Raw genomic sequence first — 18,523 nt, 5'->3', positions numbered from 1 at the left:
TTTTCTTGTGTGGATAATTTATACTTTGATTTCAGGGTATGTTTTTAATTCTTTTAATTTTTGGCATTGTGATGCTTGTTGATAGAGGATTTGTTGTAGTTAAGGACGGTGGCCACTAATTCCAGCGCGCACACTTACTGCGCATATCTACATCGGTTGATATCAGTGGTATTCAACTAGGAAAAATTGCAAATGCATATAGAAAACATCGGCTTAGGACAATATTTAAGCCAATGACAGCAATCGTAAATATTTTTATAAAGGTGAAGATGGTTCAAGAACTAATCATAGTGTTTATTATTTAAAGCGCGCAATCCTCAACTAATAGAATGAAATTACGTACCGTTTGTTTTATTCCCATGCATTTTTGCGCGCCAGCGCGCGTTGCTTCGGAACAGAAATAAACAGAAAAAAAAGATCGACTAGTTCTTAGACTAGGATGCAGTTTCTTATCAGTCAGTAAAACCCACACATTAAGTGTTTATTCACAACTTTATCTTTACTTTTTAACAATGAGATTAATTCATTACAAATAACTTAATTATAGTTTTTAATCTTGCATTTTAAATAGACATTATAAATCTATAATCGTAGTTTTTGACGCTAGCGTTCCATTGGTTTGTAATCCCAATCTAAAAATGTCCTCTAGAGAGGCAGCCGCCGACTTAAAATGAGTTTAGTTATTCCTTTTAAAATTCTTTCTATAACAAATTATCCGCATTATTTAATAGCTTTAATCAAGCTTTCCCATTAAGAAAATTATCAAAATATCACATGACCGTGTCAGAGTAAAACAACTTTGGCGCATGCGTGCGATATTAGTTTGAAAAAGTGATTTTACGTTTTTAGCATTTTTGAAAAGACTTTGAAAAACAAATTTTGCCTATCATTCAGAAGTAAGTTTCAAAGCAGCACGAAGACGTTCCGGACTAATTTGCATACAGACTGCGAGCATGCGCAGACGTTTATCACTAGTTTATTTTCAAGGGCTGTTCCAGGTGTACTAGTCTTACGCAGGCCAAAATAATTTACATTTGTACAAATTTCAATCAAAATTTCTTTCTTTGAAATTTAAAGAAAAAACAGCAACTTATTATTTTTTTGTTGTTGTTGCGAAGATAAATAACCGAGTGACAAACGAAAACATGATCATTAGTTATAATCGCAATTTTAACCCGTTTCCTTTTTGCCTACTAGAATCTAGAACTGAGAAAAGGCCGTCTTAATTCATTAATTCATATCACTTCGATAGTCCTTAACAAGCTGTCCCCAGCAAGATCTTGCCAGGAATCTCTCGACAGTTTGATACGTGGTACGGTGAGTGAGGGCACGCAAAAGTAAAGTATCTTCGCCAGGACGTCGACGCAATGCAATCGCCTGGACCAGGAATAAAGTCCAGGTTTCTGGCTCAAGAATAACACACAAGTAACTACTCGTGTTTGTGTGTAGTTCGTTATCGACTCTTCCAAAAATAGACAACTGAAATCCAATGGATCTTCGTTTTCGGATATTTTAGACAACATCTTCTTTGTTTCCAAACACGCAGAATATGTTGGGACAACACAAGAATTTCGTAGGGAAACCACGACACAAAGCTAGTGGGAAGCCAACCATTTCTAAGCTCTAAAGGTCTGGCGCATATCTCACTCCTTGAATGCAGTGTTAGGTTTATTCTTACTCCTTGAATGCAGGGTTATTGTAAGATGCGTTACAATGTGCCTTAGTGTTAGTGGTCGGTGCGGTAACTTTCAGTGTATCAAGTTTCGTAATGACCGCAGCACTAGTCGGCGCTACACGGTTTCGTGATTCTAGGTGTAAACTAGTGCGCAAACAACGGCTGACATTCTTGAAGCCATCGCGGAAACTCACGTTGAAGAATGAGTACAGAAATGGATTGATGCCGCTGTTCGCATGAGCCAGGAACAAGGAAACGAAATAGAAGGCCTTGATGTCTCTCTGACAGGAGATGGCACCAGGCGCGAAGAACATGATGAACTGAAAGACCCATAGAGGAAGCCAACATGCAGCAAACACAGCAGTGACTGTAACAAGCATGTGGAAAACTTTCTTACGTGATTTCTGTATTTGCAGCTCGGTTTGGTTGATATGCTCGCCCGGCGCCTTTCGCTTCCAAAGCGTTTGACAGATTCTGAGGTATAAAAAAGCCATTCCTAGAAGTGGCGAGAGATACATGACGGTGAAGAGGATAATAGTGAAGTCTTTTGGCGCCTGTGAGGGGTTGAATGGTGGACCCCATTCCTCGACGCAGTAGTACTTTCCATCAGGATAAGCTTTAGCTTTTTGCGCTGAAATCAAAGGCGCCATTATACTTAAACTTATGATCCATATTACAACTACGATGTACTTGGCTTGATCGATACCTGGTCGGCGCCGAAGCGGAGACACGACGCACAAGTATCGATCACCAGTCACTGCTAATAGAGTCAAGACTGAACAAGCTACTGCTACGCTCTGGAGGTACACCACCATCTTACAGACGAAAGATCCAAATATCCAATGAGGCATATACAATTCTGTGATCATATTTGGCATACCAGTGAACGTTATTAAAATATCGGACGCGGCGAGATTAGCGATGAACCAGTTTGTCATGTTACGTTCTTGAATGTTCCTATAGACGACGTAAATGACTGTGCTGTTACCAATGATTGATATTAGAATAATTAAGACGTACACAAGCGTCTTGAAGGCTTGGGTCAGCGGCGTCTCCTTGTACTCGGCGCAGGCCATCGCTGTCGAGTTGCTTGCATTCATATTCTGGGTTCGTTTCTTGATTTCTGTGAAAATGGAAAAACAATATTTAGGACTAATATGAAAATGTCGTTTATTCGAGTTTCATCGAATTTACATCCATACGCACGTAAAATGAAGGACTGAGATGTGAGGAGTTTATCATTAATCACCAGTAAAAGTAAATACATTTATTAAGATTGACTTGTGTAATAAAATATGAAATTTAATTGAATCATATCAAATAATTTTTTTTATTTTATTGGCTGTTTTAGTTTTGTGACTCCTTTACATTAAATCATCCTTTTATGCCAATTATTTACGTATTAGTTTTCGTATGTATTTTTAGAATCATACATACATTTTTTATTATTAAATTTTAATAAATAATAAAAATAAATAATAAAAATAAATAAATAAATTGAAAGTTACCGAGTCGAGAAATTAAGCAAGATCAGAGAGAGAAAATTCCGACTTACTTCTAGAACATACTAGAACACTGTTATATAAGAGCGAATTCGTATATCGCACTTTTACATGCTAATGAATTTTGCTAATATTCAAATGAGCTGTTTTCGAACCAAATATATTCTTGCAAATACTCCCACAAAACTTAACCATCCCAAACCCCAAACATCATATAAATGTATATGCTAACAAAATAAGTGTTTTAATTACGATTTGTTAAATAATCTCTTTAGATATTTTCAAATGAACACAATCTGTGCCGAACTTCAGCTCAGTACAATAACAACATAACAGGCGTTGTTTGTCCTTCAAACATTTACTAAGCAAATTAAAGTCAACCCATTTTAAACTACGTGCTTGTTGAGTAGACCAAAGTTTGCTGCAACGATTCAAGTTTCCTTTCACTATCATCAACACTTTTGTTTCACTTTTACCGTGCAGAGGATATGGGCAGTTCTCAGTGCAGTCTTTGGAACAACCGTATGCGTCTTTCAGCCAAAAATGTTGTAAATTCAACACAGATAGGCTGCAACCAACGTGGGTGTCTCCATATCTGAGATACCGCTTTAAAAGTTTTTATCTCTTTAAACACATGCTCTATTTTAACTCTTCTTTTCGATAGAGCTCGGTTGAACTTTCTGGCACGTTTCCTCCCTCTTTGGTTTAACAGAGGCATCCGTCCTGCACGATTAGGTGTTAGTAGAGCTCCTCCATCAGGATAACCTCTGTCGCCCAACAGTTTAACACCTGGCGGTAAATCTAGGACTAAACCGGGCCCTATAGGCCGCATTAACCTATAAGCAGTCGCATCATGTGTGCTACCCAAGAAGCCAGCCTAAAGAAACCGAATATGGCCCTCATTATCCATTACAAATTGAGTGTTTAGGCGGTGATAGTGCCCATGGCCACTGTAAAATGGTCTTTGAGGCTCCGCCAGAGGGCAATAAATCTCAGGCGGGGTTGCATCTATAGCACCGACGGCATTTGGTAACTCTGGCCAGCTGCCCATTAGATTTCTCCACTCCACGAGGTTTGGCCAGGTGATTTGATTTTGAAAATATCTCCACATTACTGGTAACGTTCTGTAAATAATGCGGATAACGGACGTAGGGTCTATATCAAACCACAGTGCTAAAGTGTCTATACGAGAATATTTACGTAACCACGTCATCACAAGCAGAACTTGGTTAACTACGTTTATTTTCAGTCCCCTCTGGCGGACACGGGGTTGCCCGTCTAATCTTAAGTTCTGCAAGGTTGGGAGGATATCGTTCGCAAGTCTGAGAAACGACACAGGAGTTTCACCAGTGTTCCGCCAGAAGAGGTGCGCTTGCCTTCACATAAGAGAAAACACATCTCTACCACGAAATATACTTCCCCGTGAAAATTCTCAAAAAGACGATGTTATAAGGGAGACAGATTTTGTTGAGGTATGGGCCTAATAAAGGCGACAAACAGCAATATCCAGGCGACTATATTTAAAAGAACTACTCGGACTTGCTGCGCATCCATGCTGCATGAACTGCTGAGCGAAGATGCGCATTCCAACATAAAACACGGCATTTTTCATGCCATTCGCACGTGAATCATCACGCGTGCGCTATAAATTTACATTTTGCGCTTGCTGTGTACGGAGCAAGAGGATTCATATTTACACTCAGCTGACTACTTTCGAATTTCTAATAAATGAATTGTGCAGCAAACGTGCCAGGTCAGTATCTAAACATATAACTTTTGTGTTGGTACTTTAGATATCAACCCTCAACCATACTTAGTTTGCTGTTTATTACGAATTTTATTTCCCTCCAAGAAAAGTCGGGTCGGAATTGGAGAGAAAGAAAAGTGTTGTTCTCGAATGTTACAACACTATTAACAGCAAAGGATGGAAAGAGCTTGTCTTGACAGCACGACAGAAAATTGGAGAGATAGCAGCAAGCATGCCACAACACGTAGTTAACCTGTATTTAACTCAAACAGACGAGTCCCTGACCAGACGCATGCAAAACATAGTAAAAAGTCATGCAGCAGCCCTATAGCCCCGAGTCAGGAGAGATTGGAACGGAGAAACAATTTCTATTTTCAAATCAAGCCAGATATTCAAGAAAAATGCCACCAGATGAGAGAAGGGCTGAAGCCCTCAAGGTAAGGCTGGATCAGAATTTTGCTGATTCATCTCCTAGCGAAGACGAGAGTATCGAACCTTTTGCTGATTCATCTCCTAGCGAAGACGAGAGTATCGAACCTTCTGCTAAGAAGAAGAGGAAAGTAGACACAGCGAAAAAAGCTAACCTCGCACATGCAAAGATGTGCGAAAAAGCTATGAGCACGATGGAGAATGTCAATCAGCTTTTTCTGAAAGTAGACAAAAACATCAGTGATCAGAACGGAACAAAACCCTAAACAGAGAGACTTTTCAAGTAAAAACTGTAGAAATTCGTCGAAGAAATGTAGAATGATTCATTTGAATGAATTGAAACTTTCATGTTTTGTTAATAAAATAATGGATATAAAATGTTCTAATTTCCCTATAACGTCATACAGTTGTGCAGTGTTTCCAATTCGTGTCTTTTTTAATTATTGTTTTTGTATTTGAATATTAGCAGACCTCATTAGCATGCTAAAGTGTGATATACGAATTCGCTCTATAGAATCACGACTACAGCTACGATAATAGACTAGAGTGCAAACAATAAATCCGTGAAACGCTAATTACTAAATAGTACAAAATAGTGCTAATTAAACAATAGAAAACAATGGAATTTGCATGAAATTGTGCTATTTAGTATTACTAAAGTTTCACAGTTATATTGTTTGCACTCTACGATAATCACACCCACAATCCAAAGTCAATCCAAGCTCAATACATCTCAGAGAATTACTTAAATCATAACCAAAAGTTTAAAAGCACAAGAGTCTAAAAGTACAACTAAAATCTAAAATTGCAACCACAATTAAAATCTTCAAACTGCGATTGAAATTACCGGTCTCGAAGATCAGGGAATGAAATTTTAACTAAAAGTACAGTGCACCTAAAGCCTGGTTCTCTCTAGAGACGTAAGCAGAGTAACCTCTTCATGTTCTGACTATGAAAAGAAGCAACGCAAGCGCAAGAGAACGGAATTTTTTGTTTTTCTTGCGTTGGCTTGCGCTTGTGCTTATGCTTGCGTCACTAGTGAGAACCAGGCTTAAAATTTACTGCAACTGAAACAATGTAGCTACCACTGCGATTATATATATAACTGGAATGACAACTATACGATCGACTACGAGGCACAAACACAACTGACTAATTTCTTTTTTTGGTTTGAAATTTAGAAATTAAGTCCAATTTCATTCCATATGCTACTTCTCATTTTCATTCTACCTTGATTTGACTTCCTGTCACTTAAACTTCTAACCTTTTTTACTCACCTCCGGCCTCCTTCCTGACTTTGTCAGCTAAATATTTATATATATAGGAAAGGATTAACAACGAATTCAACGAAGTTCAATACTAATCGACCTCTTTAGCCTCGTTGTTTGTTGTACACATTTCAGACCATGTGACGCCACTCTTGGGAGTTGATTCTTTCATGTGTAAATATTTTAACATGTTTGTCATCAAAGAACAATTCTCATGGGAATGTGAACGAAGGTAAATGGGTCTATTAATCTTAGTCCTGGCTTGTCGTAAAAATACGACTTTCAAAAAATATATCTAGCGTTATCTATTACTATTATACGTATAAATCAAGACATGCCAGGCTGATGTGTCTTGAATAAGTAGGGTGTAAAAAAATAGAGACATTAGTCTGGCTTTCGTTTATTTGATTCATTTAATATGTACAATGTCTATAGTCTAGTTTATTGGTATTGTTTCTTGAATAATTTCGGATCAGTCCACACGTTTCTGATTTTTAAGGTAGGTAAGGTAAAAAATAATATCAAAAAAGCTGACAAAAAGTAAGAAAAATGGTAGCGAAACACTAGGTTTTAAAGAACTGTTACAAAGTAAATCGTAGAGAATAGAAAGTAAGGAATAGAATGGAAAGAAAGGAGAAAGAAAAAAGAAACGGAGAGAAAAGGAAACAAACAAACTAAAAAAAAAAAAAAAACCGGAAAAAAAAACCGGAAAAAAAAAAAAAAAAAAAAAGAAAAGAAAACCAAACCAAACCAAAACCAAACGAAAGATGAAATGAAAGGATAGACAAATCTTATCTTTTCAGTATTCATATAGCTATCCATTTCTGATTCAATTTACGCCCAACTTTTAGGAGACTTTTTTCCTTAACCTATTTTTGAGTTCGGATACGAATAGGCAGTACACGCGAAGATAAATAAATGCATCTAACAAAGAAAAACCATTGTAAGCTTTATGATTCTAAGCTAAGGAAGAGATACCAAAAGGTAAGATGATGTTTACAGTTTATAATAAAAGTGAGACCATCTTGTGATTAGGAAAAATTTAAACGTATATTTTCTACTTTATCGATCGATGAATAGCTCAGACGAAAAGGAACGAAACCGAGGCCTTCTGGGTATGTGTCAACGAATGACGCCTGTTTCTCAGGCATTTCGCACGGAAAACCCTGCTTTTGGAACTGCATATTTTTAGTTCACTCAGTGACTTTCAACGTTCAACTTTATATTTTTCTTTTAGAAGTTCTTGTGTTTTATGGGTTTCTTGTAGTTTGAGATCGGTTTACGGTTTAATAGGTTGCCTGTGCTGAAGGAACTGAAGAAAAAGCAAGAGAAAAGAACGATCGAAGGAAGGAAAGAGAAAAAGAATGACACTTGACAACTCCTTAGAAAATACATTAATAATTCATGAAAGAAATCATGACCATGAAGGAGGTTTCATATCTGATATAGATTCGTCTTCATTTGCATAAACTTTAACTTGGTTTTCTCTATTAAACTTGGTTCATTTCGTAAAGAATTCGGTACAATATGAGAACTTATATCATGAGTCTTTTAACCGCGCAGATCGTGTTTTATCGGGTCTAAAACCACTCGGCTACGCCTCGTGTTCCATACCCGATAAAACACTCCTGCTCGTTTATTAAACATTACGTAATACGCCCGAATGATGCAAATTTAAATGTTAGTTTGCAATATAAATTAAACTCACTGCAACTGATAAACTCAAGCCGAGTTTAAAATCAAATACCTGACTGGATTTTTGCTTGCTAATCAAGCGATTCCCAACTAAAATTGTAAATAGCCTGATATTTATTCCTGCCATTCTTCACAAAATTGTAGCGATTTTTCCTTATAAAAGACAATATTTATCTCAACTTGAGAATGCTGTACAGTATGCATTATATATTCAGCATACGAAAGTTTTTTCCCTAGTTTTTTCATGTAGTCGAAATTTTGCAAACAGAAATATAAAATGTTGGAAGAAATGAAATAAAAAATATAAACTTATGCCAAATTTACCACTTTAGTAAGCTATTTAATGTATCCATTTTCCGGTTAAGAATCAAATACATCCTTTATTTTTTACGATAGTTTAACTGGTTCATACTTCAGTTCCAGAATTCACTCCCGACTGAGGAAAAGTCAACAATTCAAGGGCGGGTATGGTAAAATATACAGTCAATGAATTTCAAACTGATCGAATAATCTTACTCTACTGACATGGTCAATTATCAATCATAGTTTTTAAATGTACTTACTCCAGAATAATTGCCTTTCGTTTACGGGGACTCGGTATAGCTCCAAAAGTACTCCGTGTTTTTCCTACTCCAAGAGTCCTTTGCCTCCTTGTACTAAGAATTTTTATTCTTAAAACCAAACATATTGTTATGTTCGTACGATATTTCTACGCCCCGGGGATTTCCTTTGTGGACCAATTAGCGACGTGGGGTCACTGTGTTGTTTTAGCTGTTCGAAGTACTCTGACGGATGAAACAAAAGCTTATTACGTCTATTTATTTTAAAGACACGTACGAGTACAAAGAAAATATTCTGCGAGCACGTTTGGTATCAAGTGAGAACGGCGTAAAAAGATAAAACACTACGATAAATGCCTGCGGGAAAGCCGCGAGATTTTCTGAAAAATTTCAAAAATGTAGAACACTGTCCTTACAGGAACTCCAGGATATACACTCCTTTGAGATTTTTTTTTTTAGGAAAAAATCCAACTATAAGCTTTACAAAATGTAAATTGAAAAGTCTTATTGTTTTGACGCTATGTATTGGGGAAAGTTAACAAGGTACGATATGCGGAAAGATCTAGAGGAGAGACTGTATGCAAAATGTCCTTTTGTGCCCCAGTACTTGTTTTTCGAATTTCGATTTAGTTCCATTTTTACTCCTGGCTTTACCACACGGCAGGGCCAAGTTTATTCTCATGAGAATAATATGTCTTTGTTTAATGTTTATAAATTTTCTTATAATTGTTCCGAAACCAACATGGCTGCCGAGTGGAAAAGGAAAAAAGCTATTCTACTCTTCTTGTATTAGGAAGTACACTTCCAACCCCTTTCTCCCCTACCCCCTTTCTCTCTCTTTCTCTCTCTCTCTCCCTTTCTCTTTTTCTCTGACCTCTTTCAAGTAAATATGGGACGAACTTGCATTGGAAACAGATAATTTGCGGATATTAAAACACAATTCCCCACAGTTCCTTCACTGATTTAACTATTAGCTTAAAGGTAAAAGGAAAGTGTTTAAAACAAAACGACATTCTCAGTTTGAGGGATTGGTGTTTTCTTTGAACATCACTTAATAGTCTTTCCTTATACAGAAAGCATCGGATCAGCTGTTTTGCAAAGAGGTCAGGTCAACATTACGTTCTTACGCCGGGTTGGTGCGGGGTTTTCTAATAAGTGAGTGATATATACATGAAGAACACTCGTGATTTTAAGCAGGAAATTGATCGTAATATGTGTGCTTGGTACTTGACTTTTCAATCAAAATATGTTTAAAGGTAATCAAAGACCCACTCTGGGATTCTGGAAAGAAGACAATCTTGGAGAACAAATAAATAGCTCAGTATCGCTAATAAGCAATAAAAGCTATTTCATTAGTATAGAATGAACTGGATGACTTTATAGCCTACGGGCTTGATCGTTTAACCCGACTCTCCACGCACAAATTCCAGCATCAGAGAAGAGAAGAATAAAAAAGCTAAGAACAAACGAAAAAAGTTTTTAATGATCTTCTAGAGGTAGATGAGTATTCGATGGCTAATGTACATGAAAATATCACTAATTTGACCGTCTCATCTGCGATTTATCTTGGGAGGTACGTTGTTCCATTTCAGACCACGTGTCATTCTCTTGAGAATAAGATTGTTTGTTTGTGTTGTGTATTCATGTGTCTTCTCAAGCGCAACCGTTAAACAAAGAAATAATGCTCTAGGAAATAACACGTGGTCAGATGAAAAAGCATTACGCCTAAACTAAAAAGGCCTATTTGGGGTTGCAATGTGTATCATTGAATACGGACTACATCCATGTGTAATGCCCTTAAATCTGATTTCTTTCTTTCTTTCTTTACACAAAAATACAATAGCATAGATCCGCTGAAAAGCCTCATTCATTACGCAAACGTCTGCGCATGCTCGCACTCTGTATGCAAATTAGTCTAAAATGTCCTTGTGCTGATTGTAAAAATATATGGAAATTTGACTTTCAATTCGGCCTGACCGAAATAAGTCACAATACAAATTCATCACAAAATGTCAAAACTTCAAGTCAAATCTTGCAAATAAGTGTGGCAATTTTTTCTTAATTCAGTATCTTAGACTAACAAAACTATAAAGACGCTTTGTAAATTCCTTTTCATACTGAAGCGCTTTTGAATTCTTGGGGAATGAGTTTTGAACGACACGCATGCGCAAACGCTTTTCTCTAGTGTCAGCAAAGGTGTTACGGGCCATAAAAAATTTCCTCGGTTCTCAGCCGCCAAGTGATGTGATCTTAAGCACGCTATGAACTGAACAATGAATTAACTTCAGTTCGTGTCAAGGTGAACATGAAAAGTGCCATTTCACTCTTATGCCACTCAATTATGATGACTGTGTGGCATGTAACCAAGACATTGTGTCAGTTCCTACAAATATTCAGGGTTGCTTTCAATTTAATTGATCCCAATTCCTGTCAAGCAGGAAAAAAGTCTGCTTCCTTTAAAAACCTTCTGATTTCATTGATACGCCCAAAATGACTACCGGTTTGATCAAAGGCAGGGGCACAGCGTACTCACAGATCGAATTGCAATTTAGCTTGTAAGGTTTTGTTGAACGATGTGGGAAAAAATTGTTGAGTTAAAAGGAGAGGCAAAAACTGTGTGACTGTAACTTCGTTAAAAATATTTGATATCTCATCTTCTTTTAATGCAGAAAGGGAGATAGAAGGAAGAACGAAAAAGAAAGAGAGAAAGGAAGAGAAATACTGAGGAAGAAAGAAAGAACGAGTTAAAGAAAGAATGGAAGGACGAAAGGAAGGAAGGAAAGAAAAAAAGAAAAAGAGAGAGAGAGAGAGAGAGAGAGAGAGAGAGAGAGAGAGAGAGAGAGAGAAGGAGAAAACTTATGAAACAAGCGGTAAGGAAAGAAGGAATGAATGAACGGCAAAATAAACGAGCATAAAAATGAAAAAATAAAAGCTTTGAATTCTTCCGAAATATATTAGAACAAGATATTATACGAAATATAAATCATAAATATCATCACCAATATTAATAAAGCCACTTTTTTCTTTGGATGAATAACGCTCATATTGAACAATAATCAAAGTAACTAAAAAAATTCAAATCGAATTGCGGACTATTGAAGCAATATTGTTTTTTCTTTGTTTCAGTCTTGATTTTCAATAGTACTAAAGTAATGAACTGCTAACGATAGCCGCCTTGGAAGTAAAACTTTTATTTCCGATCTAGAAAAGGCAAACTAGGCGCCCAGAATGCCAAATAGTAGATAAGAATCGCATCTTTAAGACATATTAGCGAGATAATTTAGAATGAAATCGTTCTTTTCTGAAAATCCACTTATTCCGTAATGACAAAAGTTAAACAAACGATGTTAGTAACTGAGTTGCATTGCAAATCATCAAAGGTGGATGGATTGTAAACGATTACTAACGTCAAAGCCAACGTCAAACGGAAGCTCAGACGACGAAATAGCGCTCTTCCAATCTCGACCATAACCACTTTACTGTAGCGAAAATAAAACAATCTAATATAATTGTCTAGTTGAGTTAAGTTTACCAAACATTTTAAGTACGCTATTCCGGTCTTGCATTAGCTGAATTAGAAAGTGGATAATAGGCGAAAACAATCAAATATCGGCAGCCTGAATTCATTCATAAAAATAAAAACAAAAAATAGAAAAAGAAACTTGCTGTTTTATTGGGTCGAGATAAGACGTATTTAATTCTCACAAATTGAAATTTCAGTAATGAGGGTAAAATTGAGTAATCTAGAAAGATAAATGCTAACTTCCCAAGCCCCATTTGATGAAAATCAATAAAAAGAGTTAAAAGAAGTCAAGAATTACTTTGAAGTTAAATGAATTTACCTCTATTACATTTCCATTAACGACAGCGCAAATACTTGTCATATATTCCTTACTACAGTTTGCAGTCGTTCCTTTTCATTTTCTTTTCTGTAATGTCGGCTTTGGTTTGATTTAAACCCGAAAGTGGTTCTACTAAGATAACCAATACATCGCATTCCACAAGCAAACAAATTAGTTTGCATCGTAAGTCTTTTTATTTATTTATCTTATAACATTGAATAATGTATGAGCGATGTCACATTAGATATTTCCACTCCTTTTTTATAATTCTTCGACTACTTTCCTCAGTTTTGAATATAAACATTCAGGGATATAGTGCAAGCGTGGTCTTCTGCTAAAGCACGTTTAATAACAGGAAGTTGTTCAATAAGTTCAATATTGATGAAAAAGCTAACGTCGTCTTGACGGCTCCTCGTCATGCGTTTATATTTTTTGATTTACGAATTTCAGCGTTAAAGAAAATGTGTAGGTTTACACCTATTAAAAAAAACGCCGTCGGTCGCAGAATTGAAATGGGCGCCATCTGAGACTAAACAGAATTTTTGTGCCTTTATTTTTTCTGGCTAAAAACACAAAAAATCACATTTCTATTTCAAGGGTCTTACATATTACAATCTAAGAGGAAACAACGTTGTTCGGCTGTCAATATATCACAATTTGCAGCGTGCTACTTGGTCTCACATTTGTAAAAGATCTCCCGGCATGCAGATCTTCGACTTTCGTTTCCTTCACCATTAAGAATCTATTTTTTCCCCTTCTATTCTCCCAAGATATCGCTCCATCCTATATAAGTGATATTCTCAAGATACACCAACCTACTCGTAAGCTAAGGAGTGCCACGCAAGGAGTAATTTTAAAACAACCTCCATATCGTACTAAGTCATATGGTGCGTGTAGCTTTGCCGTAGCAGCGCTCAGACTATGGAACCGTTTACCACTAGATATAAAAACATCGCAGTCTTTGGAAATATTCAAGAGAAAACTAAAAACATTTTTGTTCAATTTGTAACTTTAATCTTTTTTTTTTTTCACTTGACACTTCGTCGTGGTATTTGTAAAGCGCATTGAGAGTCTATAATGCGCTATATAAAAACATATTTATTATTATTATTAAGATACTTTTAACCCATCTTTCTATTGTCTTCCCTTATTTTCTACTTTTAGAACAATCTCGCAGTATTTTCTTTTCAATTCCAGCAAAACCACAAAAGAATCATTCAAACTACTCTTTTAGACAAATAATAAATTGAACGATCCCTAATATTGAACCAGGTTTTGTACTTCAAGTGTTTACCAAAAAAGGCAATTTATTTGTCTAATATTTAGCACCAAATCCTCCCCGAAACCAATGAATTGTCCTCTAAGTTTATTCACTCACGCGTCGATTGCCCTGTCATGGCAGATTTTGGCTTCAACCTAGAGCTAATGATTCTCGTAATGTGCCTATTAATATCTTCCTTATCGACGAAACGATAAAAAATGGATGTGACATAATAGTGACTTCAAGATATTCGTAGATGAAAACCGCGTGTGGATCGACTCGAGGAAGAGAACGTTCGACGTATTTTAACATACAATTACGATTAAAGGATGATACGATTCATAAAAATTGAGAAATACTGAAACGAATACTTTTACTAACTGAAATTGCGGCCGTATGAAATAGATACTTAATCGTTATCCCCCAAACCTCTCGCTCACCGCCCAACTCTTCCTGTCAAACTCTCTCCACGTGGTTTGAAATCCATGGAATCTAGGCGCCCAATGCATTGTTTGTCACAGCAAATACTCCCAAGTACTATCATCTCCGACTCGTCAAAACGAAATATCATTTCCCATCACCAACCATCCATTTCTAAAATATATTTAGTGAATCTTTCTACAGATAAGCCTTTTTCGTTCTTTATTGTCGAGTGAAAGCTGTTGTCTATCGAGCAGAAAACCTTGAACCAGGAAATATTGAGCTACGAACAAATTGTTCGCTGATTGGCTAATTCTTTCTGGCTGTTCAGAGAAGCGCGAAATCACCTGGCTCAGATCTCGTGGAGCTAGCGTATGGAGCAACGAGAGACATCATCACAGTCCGACAATGACAGTAATCATCGACGTCCACTGAATTATTTCGTTATTAGGAATGGTTTATTATCTACCCAACCTATCGGACTGACGGACTGACGGACTGACGGACTGACGGACTGACGGACTGACGGACTGACGGACTGACGGACTGACGGACTGACGGACTGACGGACTGACGGACTGACGGACTGACGGACTGACGGACTGACGGACTGACGGACTGACGGACTGACGGACTGACGGACTGACGGACTGATTGTCTAAACGGTGTCTAAGTGAGTCTGACGGACCAACCGACCGATCGACTTTATGACTGTCCAACCGACTGAACCTAACTAACCCTTAGAAAGTAAAAAATTAATCAAAAAAAAAAACCAAAACAAACAACAACAACCACAACCACAACTATCCAAGCAAGCCAAACGAAACGGCAAACTGAACAACTAAGTGTAAAAAAGATACTAGTCGACTAAGTTTCTATAATAAATACATACAAATATATATTTCTCAGTAAGACGTCAAGTATATACTTTGTTATAGTCTCCGCCGTAGGGCAGAATCCATGCCGATACTAAGGAAGTTAAAAGATTAAATTACAACACCCACAACATGTTTTGAAGTTTGCAGAGAGAAGCGATGAAAAACCAGACGATACTTTAACCTTTGGTGAAAAAATTATTTCGGATTTTCACCGCGTGGTTTCGATTCGCTTCACGGGTGCCCGAGAAAAAGTAACTTACAAAATTTCCCCCCTGAGTCGGCTGGATAAAACCTTTCCTCGACTCGTTCTAAATTAACGATTAATTTCCAACTAGTTCTTATCGTAATGTTTCGTAGTTCATGTTGGGAATAGAATACTAGTTCTTTTTAAAAAAAATACCCAAAGCAATTGTCTCGAAAAGCGTTTTCATGGAAGTAGTCCGCGGTGTTTGCAACTAAAGATTTTATCCGACAGGAACTGATTCAAACGATGAAGAGGATCTGTGTAACTTTAATAGAGTAGGTAGTAGTTAAAAAATAATCAACAAGGCGTAAGTATCATTTGGAAAATGAAGAGAAATAAAACTTGTTGGAGATGTCGACAGCTCTTACCGAGAGCTCTTACTCAAAGTTATAGTCCTATCAAGCAAATTACTGAGATACTTCCAGCTCCAAATAAAATTCCTATTGAAAATTTATTCAAATTTATGATAAAGGACAGAGTTCTCGTTCACTTACCAAACGTTACTTGTCGTTCTTAGTATCTTGTCTGACTCAATCTGCACTTCAATGCTTGGCCGATATTTTCTCGAACTAAAGTTAACTCAATACGTACAACTTTTCTTCTCTGACCCACGGTCTACATTCATTGACATTAAGGGTGAAGTGAGACCTGTGGAAGGAGATAAGTCGATCCATGACGTAAGTAACTGTGATTGATGACCGCGGTGAATAATATAACGACTTCTAAGATTAACTGCTAAGATTAGCGCCAAATAAAATAAAATAAAATAAACAGGACGTACAAAAAATTGATACATACGAGCAAGAACACCAAACATTCAACAACAAAAACAGGAAATATCTCTGTTGTATAAAAATGTACAGTGTTACTTGTATAAAGGATTTTTGGATACACAATAAAATCTTCGTATGCTATTTATATTTATCTTTAGGAACCCAGCAGCTGTTGAAATCCGTATTTGCCTTCCAGAAAGCTACTCAGTACGTCTAATGAGAAACAGCCATTTCTAGTCTATGAGCGCTAATTAATCAAATACATAGAAACGAGTTGTTCTTGAAGATGTTTACATGTATGGGATAAATCTATCATAACAAAAGAAAAATCTAATATTGGTACTTGTTCTCATATCATGGTGATTGGTGATTTTATTTTTTTAATATCCTTCCAAAAGTAAAATATTTATCGTAATTATTTTTTCGTAAAAGGGATTTCGATTATGAACACTCGAAGTAAGAAGAAAAGCTAGTTATATTTGATCTCAATTAGGTTAGGGAAATGAGACCGAACTTTATGAGAAATATAGAAGAAAGGTTTCTAATCTTAGTGAAGATCAAACGAGTTATTACCTAAGGGCAGACGCTATAAACAAATGTACTGCAAAATAGATGATCATATCAAAAACGCGGCTAGTCTTGTATCGAACCTTAGTAAACTGGGTAAGATTCTTTTTTGAATATTTTTTGTTATTTTCAAAACCATCATGCTTTTCCTTTCCCCCCTCATTCTCATTTTCATTCTCTTACTCGGCTTTCCTAATTCTATACTTTTTTTTCATGTTGATCTTATTCCTACTTTTTTTTCACACATACACACCGCCACACACACAAACAAAAAACAAAACAAAACAAGCAAATCAAAATGTCTAACATTTCGTATATACACTGTATATCTCCTACATTCACTCCATTGTACTTATAACAACTTGCATGGTATTGTGTCTATATTTATTCTTTCGCTTATTCCACTGTTAATTCATTACTACATGCTTTCTTCATCTTATTCCTTTCTTTTATCCTAACTTCTTTCCATACCTTTTTCACTTTAGTCTAATTTGGCCTTTTTTTTTTTTTTGTTTAAACCGAACAACAAAAAAAACTTAATCTACTTCTTCTGAATTAATATTTCCATCTACTGTTCGATCGCTTAGTCCTGAATTTCCCTCCCATATACCTTTTTCTCTCCTTCACTTACCTTTTTGTTTTATTTATTTCACTTTCCTTTCATTATTCTTTAGCTCGAAGATCGAGCGACTGTCTGATCGGATCCGATTCTCATACTTTTAGCACCGTAGCTTTTATTTTCATCATTAGTGAATTTCTCATAACCAAATCTTTCAAACAAACGAACACAAAACAAAGTTAATAGTAATCAGGAAATCCTAAACCTGACTGACAACACCAACCAGCTACCAGGCATAAAGTATTCCATCACAAAAATGAACATTGCTTCAGGCAAATCACTTAGTTGAAAATAATATCTTAAAATTCCCTTATAATTTGATCAAATTAGGTCGGTTTTATTTGATGTTTTGTCACCTTCGATTTGACATATATTTTTAGGCAGTCACGTTTTGGTGCGAAAAATTCAAAATTACACACAAAAGGAATCAACATCTATAAAGAGCCGCTTCTTTTGTTGGCGTTCCTTATCGGTTCTATAGATAGAAAATGACTTGCATTGCAAACATCCCCTCCCCAAGCAGGAGCGCCTGAGGAGTTTTAGGTTATAGAGTAAGAGATTTGAGCGATTCGTCCTCGTTCTCTCGCTATTTGAGTGTATGATAAAATAAACAGACAATTAAAGACTCTTATCGTCGCAATTGTTTTTCAAAAACAGGTCAATTGAAATGTGGAATGTTCCGCTAGCTAACAGAGCCTAATTTTAGTTCTCTGGAATTAAGCTTTTTTTTGATCAACACACGAAAGCATTAAAGTAATATCCTCTAAAGTTGACCATTTCCATTTCCACTTCGTGTAGGGCGCCATCGAAAAATTACACCATATTTTCAACCAACTTTTGCGCTCAACGTTGCAGAAGCAGGATCAAGATATGCTGCTGTGATGCAAAATAGCGCGCAAACAGCTTCCATCGTATCTTGTCCGGTTTTTGAAAATACACAAATACGTGTAAACGAAAAAAAAAAAAACCATTTGGAAAGCAATTAAGGTCGGTGCTTCTCAATAAGGAATATCAATATAACACGAATGTTCATCATATTTCGT

At 36.4% G+C, this 18,523-nt stretch overlaps 1 protein-coding gene across 3 annotated transcripts; it reads right to left on the bottom strand.

Annotated features, from left to right (window-relative positions):
* Positions 1–473: 473 nt before the first annotated feature.
* Positions 474–18,405, bottom strand: LOC116295647 (neuropeptide FF receptor 2). Of its 3 annotated transcripts, XM_031703526.2 has the most exons (3): positions 17,493–18,405; positions 16,016–16,169; positions 474–2,798 (listed from the first exon to the last, which is right to left on the bottom strand). In XM_031703526.2, exon 3 carries the CDS (start codon positions 2,773–2,775, stop codon positions 1,675–1,677), a length of 1,101 nt encoding a protein of 366 aa, XP_031559386.2. In that variant the 5' UTR covers positions 2,776–2,798; positions 16,016–16,169; positions 17,493–18,405; the 3' UTR covers positions 474–1,674. The 3 variants fall into 3 exon arrangements, with proteins under 3 accessions (XP_031559386.2, XP_031559388.2, XP_031559387.2); XM_031703528.2 differs by lacking the exons at positions 16,016–16,169; positions 17,493–18,405 and adding an exon at positions 12,719–12,865; XM_031703527.2 differs by lacking the exons at positions 16,016–16,169; positions 17,493–18,405 and adding an exon at positions 8,880–8,957.
* Positions 18,406–18,523: the final 118 nt, after the last annotated feature.

This window comes from Actinia tenebrosa, unplaced genomic scaffold, assembly GCF_029948245.1.
Source record: "Actinia tenebrosa isolate PJP-AT-01 unplaced genomic scaffold, QUT_ActTen_1.0 PGA_scaffold11__36_contigs__length_13525064, whole genome shotgun sequence".
Lineage (NCBI taxonomy): Eukaryota > Metazoa > Cnidaria > Anthozoa > Actiniaria > Actiniidae > Actinia > Actinia tenebrosa.
This window is presented reverse-complemented; position numbering and strand designations above follow the sequence as displayed.